Source organism: Rattus rattus, chromosome 10, assembly GCF_011064425.1.
Source record: "Rattus rattus isolate New Zealand chromosome 10, Rrattus_CSIRO_v1, whole genome shotgun sequence".
Lineage (NCBI taxonomy): Eukaryota > Metazoa > Chordata > Mammalia > Rodentia > Muridae > Rattus > Rattus rattus.
In genome coordinates, this window is record NC_046163.1 from 29,882,063 (window position 1) to 29,894,140 (window position 12,078).

The 12,078-nt window shown below is 37.4% G+C and overlaps 1 protein-coding gene across 1 annotated transcript in view; it reads left to right on the forward strand.

Annotated features, from left to right (window-relative positions):
* Positions 1–12,078, forward strand: part of Tpr (translocated promoter region, nuclear basket protein) — a 56,552-nt gene that overhangs the window by 44,000 nt on the left and 474 nt on the right. Inside the window, exons 41-51 of the mRNA XM_032915510.1 lie at positions 1,438–1,632; positions 2,625–2,756; positions 2,997–3,087; positions 4,639–4,823; positions 5,754–5,822; positions 5,904–5,998; positions 6,868–6,974; positions 8,113–8,208; positions 8,326–8,482; positions 9,456–9,574; positions 11,765–11,860. Coding sequence (XP_032771401.1) covers positions 1,438–1,632; positions 2,625–2,756; positions 2,997–3,087; positions 4,639–4,823; positions 5,754–5,822; positions 5,904–5,998; positions 6,868–6,974; positions 8,113–8,208; positions 8,326–8,482; positions 9,456–9,574; positions 11,765–11,860 — 1,342 coding nt within the window. The remainder of the gene's footprint in view (positions 1–1,437; positions 1,633–2,624; positions 2,757–2,996; positions 3,088–4,638; positions 4,824–5,753; positions 5,823–5,903; positions 5,999–6,867; positions 6,975–8,112; positions 8,209–8,325; positions 8,483–9,455; positions 9,575–11,764; positions 11,861–12,078) is intronic.

Sequence of the window (12,078 nt, forward strand, 5' to 3'; positions counted from 1 at the left end):
ATAAGTAGAGTTGACTTGGACCTATCGAAACATTATTTGTTTTAAGTTTGTTTTGTTTTGCTTTTTGAGGCAAGTTCTTACCATGTAACCTAGGCTACCCTTAAATTCAGACAGTCCTGCCACAACCTTTGAAGTGTTGGAATTACATGCATATACCATGTCTGACACTGTGCTTTAAATTTAAATTCTTAAATTTCTTTGATTTTATTCTTTATTATTGTATATGTTTTGTTTTGTATTGATTGTTGTTGTCGTTCATAAATTTCTTAACTCATAGATGTTTCTTACTCATTTGAAAAAATAGATTTACTGAGTACTTACGCCAAATGGTACATTTTTAAATCTGTGTCAGAAATTTTTGTTAATACAAATTTATTTTGATAGCAAGCAAATTTGTAAAGTAATTGAGCGAAACAATTGTTTTAGTTTCTAGCATATGTTGAGTGTTGAGTATCCCGTATTCAATATCAACATTTTATGCAGACTTTGTCTGCATAAGTATTTGTCTGGAGAGCAGCAAAGAGTGCCATTTGAGTCACTGTCACTTGTTGATGTCGATTTAGACTGAAGTTCTAAGGAATTAAGGCTTGAGTACTTCATGCCCTGAGCACTTTGGGTGCCTTGGCTTACATACTGAGCTGTCCTCCGGCCTCCCAGTTCTTGATATGCTCTTTTTGGGGGATGGTCTGAGAAAGGACCTGATCTGTAGAGTGCAGAGCTTTGATTTATGCCAGTCTTTACCAAAGGTTTAACCATCTATAAATTACCTTTTATTTTTAATTCTTTTATATTTTTAATTAAAACAATTATATCACCCTTCCCTTTCTTCAGCCCCTCCAAGTCCCCTCCCTCCAACTCCTTTCATATGCTCCCTACCCTATCAAATTGATAACTTCTTCCCTGTTATTACTATTGTGTGTTATATGTATATATATGCATGTATGCATGCACAGATACATAAATAAAACCCACTGGGTCCTGTTTTCATTTTTTATGTGTGTATGGCGTCAAGATTTTATGTATAGTGGACATCCAGTTGTGGGCTCATCCCTGGAGTAGACTAGCCTCTACCTCTCAGCTGTCATCACTTGCCTATAGTTTTATTTCCCATAGGTGTGACCTTGTGAGATATTCTTTTTTTACTTACTTACTTATTGATTTATTGCCATATATTCCTGCTCCATAACCCGCTCCCACTCCACCTCCACTTCTTTCAAGTGTTAAATGAGTGCTCAGAAAGTTCCAGGTTCCAGTTTTCAGGTTGAGGACAATCTGCTTATGTGTGTATTGCAGTGTTTCAAGACATAATCAGTGTAATGGGGTAAGGTTAGTTTTTTTATTTGTTTTTGATTTTAAGACAATAGAAATATTTTACTCTATTCATTACATATCCAGACTATTTCTAGATTGGGTAAAGGACCTTTTTAACTTTTAAAGGGAGTCACCCAGGGAGATTATACACCAATGGAAGACAGTGAAGAAACATCACAATCTCTACAAATTGATCTTGGGCCACTTCAATCAGATCAGCAGACGACTTCCTCTCAGGATGGTCAAGGCAAAGGAGATGATGTAATTGTAATTGACAGTGATGATGAAGATGATGATGAAGAAAATGATGGAGAACATGAAGTGAGTTTAGTATTGAAAAGATCAAGTACTTATCAGCCTTCCTTATGCTTCCCTTCCAGAGCTAGAGCTCAAAGCCATTGCACTATACTTGTTGGCCTTGAGCTCTGGATCTTCTTACTTTACCTGTGTCCTGGTTTCAACCACAGTGCTTTAAGTCTTTCGTACTTCTGATATAACAAGTAATGAATTCCATTCCCAGTCAGTTTTAGTAGATTATCAAGTTCTTCTTTTATGCAAATTAGTTCAGGAGTATAGAGTTGTGTATTAGAAGTAAAAAGCCAATGGTGGACAATCAGTTTTTAAACATTTTGTTTATCTTGTTTTGGTAGCACTATTTTACTGGAGGTAGGATCTTGTTATAGCCCAAGCTTGCTAGGAGGTCCCAAAAATTCTGCTTCAGTCTCTTGAGTGCTGGGATTATAGAAATGTATGGCCTGCCCTGCATGTTTGTTTGTAATGATTGCTATGCCTGTTAACATTTGTTTTCAGATTTCCTCTTTAGTGTCAATAAAGATAGCTACGTGAATCTGATGATCCATGCTCTTGTTTCTGGAAATAAGAGAAGAAACAGGAGTTAGTAGTTGTTTTATCTGTTAGTTTCTCCTTTTGGCAGCCTATACCATTTCCAAAGTAATTAGGTCATCACCTATATCAAGTGAGTTTTAGGGAGAATTTGATTTTTTTTTTTTACTTTTGGATTCATTTCTATATTCCTTCAGATTCTTTTGTCAAAAATACATTTTTAAAACTAGTATGGTTTGGTTTTATTCTTTAATCTCAGGTTTGGATAGAAATAAAGTTAAACACTTGATGTTTGGTAGACGATTACCTTTACACAATTTCATGGAAACAGTTCAGAGTCAATCACTGTTTTAGTCTTTGAAATGTTACAGTTTTTTTTTTCTTTGCTGTGGAACTTAAGTTGTCAAAACTCTTGAAACACTCCTGTACGCTAATCAGTAATAAGTCACTTAAAGGACGTCTTCTTGCAGGATTATGAGGAAGATGAAGATGACGACGACGATGAGGAAGATGACACAGGGATGGGAGATGAGGGTGAAGACAGCAATGAAGGAACTGGTAGTGCAGATGGTAATGATGGATATGAAGCTGATGACGCTGAGGTAACTGCTTAGAGCTGGGACTGTCCTCTTACCAACTGCGCTTACAGCGCTCGCTGTTTTCCTGTCATAGAGAAAAGCTTGTGTTACCAGGATAATAAAAGTCTTCATATCGTTGGAGTTTTGTTTGTTTGGCTTGCTTGGTTTGGTTTTCCTCTGGTTTGTTTGCTTTTAATCATTTGGTGTGGCTTTTTGTTTCACCTAGTCATTTGATTTGTTTCAGTCATTACATTTTGTTCTTAGGGTGGTGATGGGACTGATCCAGGCACAGAGACAGAAGAAAGTATGGGTGGAGCTGAAAGTAATCAGAGAGCTGCTGATTCTCAGAACAGTGGTAAGAGCATTAGTCTCTCAGTAGGGTAGCCTGATAATGTTTTTTAAACTAGAGCTCTACTTCTGATGTAGTACAACTCTAGTAAATTGGTAACAGGGTAGGGTCTTATCAAAAGTTTTCTGCCTTCCTGACGTGGCCTATCAGATGCCATTATACTGTATGTCTACCTCATTGAACTATTGTAAAAGTCAATATCTCGTACTCTCTAATGTAGCACAAAGCCATTTGGGATAATTAAAGTAGGGATGGGTAGCAGCTTACAGCTGGAAGAGGTCAGTACAACCAAACCATGGTTTAAAGTTTGTGTGCAGATGTGTCTTTAGCTACTGTCACTAAAAGTTTTTTAGGAAAAGATACTCTTAGCCATTTTCCCCAAATATAACACATAAAAATGTTCTGTAAGACTTCTTTTGGAGGTAAGTGGGTATTTTTGTAGTCAAAATTAAGTCTAGTAGTCTAAGTAAAACTAGGTTAGAGTTGGTCCATTTTCAAGTTATTTACGGGGCTAGAGGGATGGTTCAGTATTTAAGAACACTTGGCTGCTCTTGAAAAGGCACCAGATTCAGATCCCAGCAGGCAAGTGGAGGCCCACAGTAACTTCACTTCTAAGTGACCTGGCACCCTCTTACCGCCTCTGTGGACACCAGGCATGCATATAGTAAGTAGTACACAGACATGCATGCAGGCAAGAAAACTCAAACACATGAAATAAAAATAATTTCTTTCTGTTAAGGTACTACTCCTGTGACTAGTTTTATTTGTCCCGAATTCTTAAACTAAATTTAAGTTAATTTAAATTGTAGAAAAGTAAAGTGTTTTCCATACCAAATGTCAGGACAAGGTTCTGATTCTAGATCAGATTTATAAACTATTCTCTGGTATCCTACATTTCATAGTAGAAGACAACAGAAGATCTAGGCACCTAAGTAGCAATTGCAATTTGAAGTTTGGGAGAACCAAAATATAAAAATATTATTAGTGAGGCTTTTCCTTAAATCACCTTGATTGATTGACGTGCTGTTTGTCTAGAAAGAGTTAAGTAGTCTGTACACTGATTAAGGATAATATTGGACTAGGGCGATAGTTCAGTGTTTAGGAACACATACTGCTCTTCTGTAGACCTGAGTTGGTTCCTCTATTGGGTAGTATATAGGCACCTGTACCACGTGCTCAGGGGATCCTTCTCCAGCTTCCATAGCACACAGACACACGTAAGCTCATTTACACATTAGGGAAGGATAGCATAAGCTAGAACGGAGTAAATAGTGATCATATGCCGGGCAAAGTACTTAAATCTGTAGTTTGAGTCTTGAAGGGAGAGTACTTATTTGCCTGTTGTTTGTGAGTGGGACAGAGGTACAAGTCTATAGTCCCAGTACTTGGCAGGTAGGAGGAGGTGGAGTTCAAGGCCAGCCCTACTACATAGCTAGTTTGAAAACAGCCTGGACTCTGAGACCCTGTGTCACATCACAAGAAAAACAAATCGGAGGTGGAGGCCATGTGATTTCATAGTCTGGGTTTGGTTTCCAAACTGAAGTCTTTCTTCCATAGGTGAAGGAAATACAAGTGCAGCAGAGTCTTCTTTCTCTCAGGAGGTTGCCAGAGAACAGCAGCCCACGTCAGCTTCTGAGAGACAGACCCCCCAAGCGCCACAGTCACCAAGGCGCCCACCACATCCTCTTCCCCCACGCCTGACCATCCATGCCCCGCCTCAGGAGTTGGGGCCACCAGTTCAGGTATTAAAAGAACCCAGCTTCTGAAAAGAGCACCTTGTAAAACCTATCTTTTCTATTACATGGTCTTTTCTTCCTTCCTTTCTTCTTTCCAAATTTTAGAAGAAATTTTAATGTTTTGGCATATTGTAAGATATTTTAATTGAAACTAATCTCCAGTTGCTAAATATAAATGAGTTGGCATTTGAGAACACAGCTTTCTAAAAATTGTGTATTCATTAAAGTGGTTATAGTCAGCAAATAAAATGCTGCTTGCTGTTATAATATGCTTAAATTCCTTAAATTTTATTTAATGTAAAATGCATTTTGCTAGGTTATAACATGTGTTTTGAACATTTCTTAAGGTGCATAGGTTTTTTTTTTTTATATTTATTAATCTAACCTTTTTTTCAACATTTATAATCAAGTATTTCTACTTAATTAATGACCCTTTGTATTCAGCATGGAGTAGGTTCATTAATGTAGCTTGGTTCTTACTCCTGGCATGGTGAGTGTATTGAGAACCATTATATGTAAATCAAGCTAAAATAAAAGTAATGGAAATTACTTAATATTTGAAAATAGTCTAAGGAACCGTGTATAGGTGTCATAAAGCATTCAGTCTGACAGTTCAAGATTGTTTTAGCTGTGAAGAAAGAATTCAGTGATAAACTCACTTGTTATTATTTTCAGTCAAGGAGATAGGATCTAAATGTATGTACATGTTTGAATTAAGTATTATCATGCCTTTTAGTTTATACATATCTTCATTAATATAATTTAAATTTTTTCACCGATATTTCTAATAGATAAATATTAGTAATTTAGAAGTGTCCTGTTCATTACAAATCTTCTAAAATTAGTTATTTTATCACGAAATTAATAAACTGTATCTTTGGTGTTTGTTTTATTGCCTAATTCTTTAAAGCAAATGTAATTCTTTTTCCCACACAGAGAATTCAGATGACCCGGAGGCAGTCTGTAGGGCGTGGTCTTCAGTTGACCCCAGGAATAGGTGGCATGGTTAGTATCTACCCTTCCTGTAATGTAATTCAAGTGTATGTGGTTAGGCCTGTTATGTACCGCGTTCTGTCTGTGTTTCAGCAACAACACTTTTTCGATGACGAAGACAGAACAGTTCCGAGTACCCCAACCCTTGTGGTGCCACATCGCACTGATGGGTTTGCTGAAGCTATTCAGTAAGTTGATGAAATGAGAATGTTTAGTGACTTTCTCTTTACCTCAGAAATTGTTATTTGTAGAGTCTCACCGTACTTGTCCACTAATCTGTACATGTATAGGAGGATCATGATAAAGTAGTGTTGAGGAAGACTGTAGGGTGAATAAAATATACCTTCTTCTAACAAGACAGTATTATAGCGCTTAAGAAGGTGTTTTCTGCAGTCAGAATGCTTCCTCACAAGAGCAGGCTTCTTGCTGAGTGACCTCGTTTTACAGTTTGTACTTACATGTTTAGACACTACCTGACACATGTAAGTAAATGCTGTATTGGTGCTGGGTGATGTTGGTTATTAAAGTGATTGTGATATGTGGTTTATTGTAGAAGCTCAGGGTCTGAGTAACCAGATGTAACAACAGGCTAGGAGCGTGACAGTGTAACTGATGATCTCCATTAAGCCAAATGAAATAATTATTCCAACAACTAATAAGCAAGCACACTTACACTTCCTAAATCTTAGAGCTAGATTTGGAACTTAGAATAGGCTAGAGGAACTTATTTTATATCACTAAAAAGTGAAAACTGAAATTTACAAAAAAGAATTTCCTTTTGTTGTTATGCTTCCTTTTGCATGTGTGTCTGTTTCAAACAGACAAATTATGTTGAAAAATCAGCATAATTCAGAGAAGCTAAAAGTTAAGTTATAAGTTATTCATATTACTAAATTTGTTGACAATATCTTTGCAAGAAACCCTTTATTGACGCATTATTTTCATTGTTTCCTCCCCTGTTTATTGATGTTTCTTTATTTTTAAACAACCTCTTTTTCTTATGGTGTAAACATAGCATTAAATTCTTAATTCATCAAATTAAGTTTTGTCCATTTAGTTCTCCACAGGTTGCCGGTGTTCCTAGATTCCGGTTTGGGCCACCTGAAGACATGCCACAGACAAGTTCCAGTCACTCTGATCTTGGCCAACTTGCTTCTCAAGGAGGTAAAATAGCCAAAAGCCAGAGGCTTAAGTGTACTGGGTAGAAGTTGGTATGCTCTGATTTTCTTCAGCTACTGACATGGCATTGCCTTTTCTAATAAATATCTCTTCAGCAAGATTCTAGTTCCTTTAGCCTATAGACTGGTTCTTATATTGTCTTGGTTACTGTTTTATTGCAGTAGTGAAACACTTTGACAAAGGCAACTAATTTTTGTTAAAGCATATAATTGGCTTGCTTACAGTTTTAGATAATTAGTCCATTATTGTGGCAGGGGGTATGGTGGCACACAGGCAGCCCTGGCACTGGAGAAGTAGTTGAGAACTTTACATCCTATTCTACAAGGGAGTCGGGGACACTAGGCTTGGCGTGTGCTTTTGAAACATCAAAGCCCAGCCCCGGTCACACCCCTCCTCACAAGGTCCTTATGTCCTACAAGGCTATACCTCCTAACCTTTCCCGGACAGTTCAACTAACTGCGCACCACACACTCAAACATAGGAGCCTATGGGGGCCATTCTCATTCAAATCTCCACATAATGTATGTTGAACTAAGAAAAACTAAGAAATGCTAGCTCCCTTCAAATTTAGGATAGCCGTGAATACCTAGTTAAATATATGACCAATTAGACTTTCCCTAGCAATTTTCATTTTAAAAATAAAGTTTGAGATATAAATGTAAGTAGCAGTGGTAGATGATACTTGTATGTGAGTTATGCTATTTGTGGAATGGAGTACCATTTAGTTCACAGGTGGAATTTGCTATATGTCTGGGAAACTAGCATTTTTGCAAGTGGTTAGAGAAGGCTAATAAGCCACTGCTTCTTGTTTTGTAACCATAGGAGAATAATTAAGTTTCACTAGCAAAAAGGGTTAATAACCTTGGCAGTTAAGTAAGGAATAGATTTTGACATGGTACTTGTTCATATTTGGATATTCCATAAAATTAGCAGTTACTTAGGGATTCTTTAATAGTGTTAAAGAATTTAAAAGATGTGTTGAATATGTATTGAGGAACTTGATTTTTTACTTGATGGAAGAACTACATTATGAGCTTCACGAAAAGTATGCACTTTATTCTAGTTCTTTTCTTTGGCATCTTTATGTTCTTTCATCATTCACTGAGACTTAAGTTTTCTCCAGGTTTGGGAATGTATGAAACACCCCTCTTTCTGGCTCATGAAGAAGAGTCTGGTGGCCGCAGTGTTCCCACTACGCCTCTCCAAGTAGCAGCCCCAGGTGGGTGGCAGACCGATGGGGACATTTTGTTTCATTGGTGACATAGAACACCTTGAAACCTGTTCTGGCTCAGAATTAATGAACCACAGGGTAAAGTCATTTGTTCTTCTTTTTAAGTGACTGTGTTTACTGAGAGTGCCACCTCCGATGCTTCAGAACATGCCTCGCAGTCTGTTCCGATGGTGACAACATCTACAGGCACCTTATCCACGACAAATGAGACCACAGCCGGTGACGACGGAGATGAAGTATTTGTAGAGGCGGAGTCTGAAGGGTATGATTTTACTGTATAGTTTTTGTTTGCTGTGGGTTCATTCTGTTGTCAAAATTGTTTGTTTTAGCAAGCAAATACATCAAAATCTGTTTTCAGTGCTATCCTGCCTACCCCATGGAAAAGCCAAAGCACATATTTAGAAAACAGGAAAACTGCCTTGCATTCCAAACTAATCAGCTTCAGAATTTGGGATTACTATGAGAGAGGCAGTTTTAAAAAACATTCACTTTACATTTGTCCTTCTAACCCACACACTATTCCTAAAACATGTTACTTCCCATCATAGAAATATAAGGTCAGAGCATGTTAGCAATAATTTGCTTAGGCTGTTCTACTGGTAACCAGCTCAGTGGGTATTAAGAGCCCTAACTTCAGCCCCATTCTACTTACATGTCCCCATCTTGCAACCTGCGGTGTCTCAGGTAAGTTGTTACCATTAGCTGCACTAATGTTTGCAGAGGATTAAAAAAAAAGAAAAGGGTTAGGCCAGATTCAGATTTTTTACTATTTGCTCTCCCGTGCTTCTTAAAAGGAGAAAGATGAGAAAAACAGCCACTGAGCTAGGAACTCTCATGCCCATAGCTTGTTAGGTCTGGGTTAGTACTCAGGGTGACTTACCGATCTGCTATTACTAGTTATGTTTGGGAGTTTCTCAAAGGCTAATATATTCCTGTGAGTGTCAAGATTATAAACATGCTCGTCAAATGGAAAAAGAAGGAATGTTGATACAGTGGTAAAATAAAAAGTAATGTTGGAGAGTATCCTAGTAAGAAGGGACAATTCTTCCCATCCCCTGCTCAACCCGATCTTATGACTAAAAAAATAGACACACTTGACAACCTGTAACAGAGTCTAATTCTTAGTTACACTAGAACTCTGAAAGTAGTTATAAAATAAATCAAAAAGAACTTAGGAACATTTAAATAATTTCTAGAATCCGTTTTACATTTTCTAATCAATCTTTATTTTTTAGTATTAGTTCAGAGGCAGGCCTAGAAATTGACAGCCAGCAGGAAGAGGAGCCTGTCCAGGCATCTGATGAATCAGACCTCCCCTCAACCAGCCAAGACCCCCCTTCCAGCTCCTCCGTAGGTAAGCACTGTTTCCATGCACCTTGTGCTCCTTGCCCCTGCCTGTGCAGATGCTTACTAGAGACTGAGCCTCCAATCCATGCTCCTTGATTTTAAAGCCCATTACTTAAAGGGGATGTTTTATCATGAAAAAGAACTTGGTTTGTGTTTACATCATTATTGCACAAGTGCTCTGGCACTGATAATCAGGACCATGCAGAAGGTGGGTTCAGTTCATACCAAAAGAAGAATTGACTTATATTTTGTCTAGGTCAGTGGTGTCAGTGCAGATCCTGAGAAATACTTGGTTCTCTTAAACGTGCTGCTTATAGTCTGGTTTCTTCTCAGATCATGTGAACCGTTCACCTTTATAAAGATGCTACTTGAATTGGTGGGGATGGTTGTATTGGGAAGGAATCTAAGGAGTATTTCCCCACATGTTTCCTTCCATTTGAACCAGAGCAGATTTGATCTAGAAAGATGGCGCTTCATTTATTTCAAAACCATGTTTGAAATTTACTGATATAAAGACTCATCTTCTAGCTTGTTTAATTTATGCCTTTCCTATAATAAAAGTTACTTCTATAGGCTTTTTTTTCTAATAACAGCATCTGTTGAGTACTGAATGTTAGAGGCTGTTCTCAAGCCTTTTGCTTATATTATTTGATTCTCACAAAAGCACAGTTTAGTAGGAATCCATTCCCATATTTTAAGTTTGAGACTAAAACATTGAAAGGTTAAATAACTCTTAAAGGTCATGTGTCTCATAAGCTTCAGGCAAGCATGCCAGTTTGGCTCTAGAAATTCTGCTCAGTAAAATTTTACACGAGGCCTTTATCTCAGAATGTGCAGGCAGTCACCTGCAGTTCTGAGGAAATGCAGTCCCTCATCCATTCTGATCGTTATCATTTTCCTTTATGATGGTTATTTTGAAATTCCTGTAGAGCATTCACATGTTGTAATAGACTTCCTTTGTTATATTTCATAGTCACATAGCTTTGCATCCCAAAATGTCTTCCTGTTCCTCTTATGTGCTTTTCAGTCTTACTTTGCATGTCAGTCAAGAGGTCAGCATCTCTAGGTTCAGCTCCACACCCATGTTTCAATAGCTAGCTTCATTGCATAGCCACATTCCATATGAACCTTAAGTCAGAATTACAAATAATATATATAAATTATAACTCTTATGTACAAAGGACCAGAAGTTATAGTATGATAATTATTAGTCCTGTTGATATTCTCTGAGAATTGTCTGTCCTCTGTACTAGAATTAATACTAGTTACCAAACTATCCCTTGAGTGAGAAATGTGGCTGGTTGTTCCTAGGAAATAGAATGTCTTTACGTTAATTTCATTGTGGGTTACTGGGTACTCATTCAGCAAATTTGAATGTCTAATGTAGCAGGGAATGTCTAATGTAGCATGTCTGAGAAAATGACATTTGGAAAAGGATTAAAGCTAGGTGGTCTATATAAAGTCCCATAAGCCGATAGGATGTGCTTAAGACATTCAAAGTCAGCAAGGAGGTCATGTGACTGGAGCAGACTGAGGAGTGAGATTCAGGAGTGTATGAGAGGAGAACAAAGAACAGTCTCCTAGATCTTCATAGTTGCTTTGTTTCATGGAGATAGAAACCAACTGAAATCTTCACACAAATGATTTGACACTGCAGTTGGTTTGGCCATGATGCATAAGACACTAAAATTTATAACCAAATTTGGAAATTTTTGCCATACCAAGTAAGGACAGTGACTTGAACAAGATATAGATTATGTGGCTATGGCAAGTTTACTTAAATTTGAACTGGCAGGGTTTGCTATAAGCTACAAATCAGATATGTTACAATATTCTGTCTTCTCAGGGACCTGATTCTTCATTGCCATATGTATTCCCTTGTCTCTGACACCATGTATAGTATACTCAGGTATACACCATGTATACCTGAGTAGTTGCCTTAAATAAAAACCTCCTAAATTAGTTAAGTAATTTGAATAAATAAACTCGATTTTTCTCTCCAAATAAATTTCTGAGATGTTTTTGTGTGTGAGCTTGTGCAGTGCTTAGCTTCCTTCACTCTTAGAAGCAAACTTGAATGTTGAAAACAAATGGCAAGGTTAGGGGTTATGGTTAGATCTGTATTTGTCTATGTGGAATTGGAGCCGCTTTCCTGGTTTTTTAACTTGCTTTCCATATGTCTTGATACTTTCTTTAGATACCAGTAGTAGTCAGCCAAAGCCTTTCAGACGAGTAAGACTTCAGACAACCTTGAGACAGGGTGTTCGTGGTCGTCAGTTTAACCGACAAAGAGGTAAGTTTCTGACATACTGTTCACTTGATACGTGGATAATAACATATATATCAAGTTTCTAAGGTAAATCTAAGGGTTGATTTATAATTACGTGTTGATCGTGTGATACTTAACTAGAAAGCTTCTTTTAGGCAGTTTTTCATAGTTAGAAAATGAATGTGTTCTTTAAATTGGTATTTATTTCCTTAGATTAAAAAAAAACCTGGAAAATCAAGTGT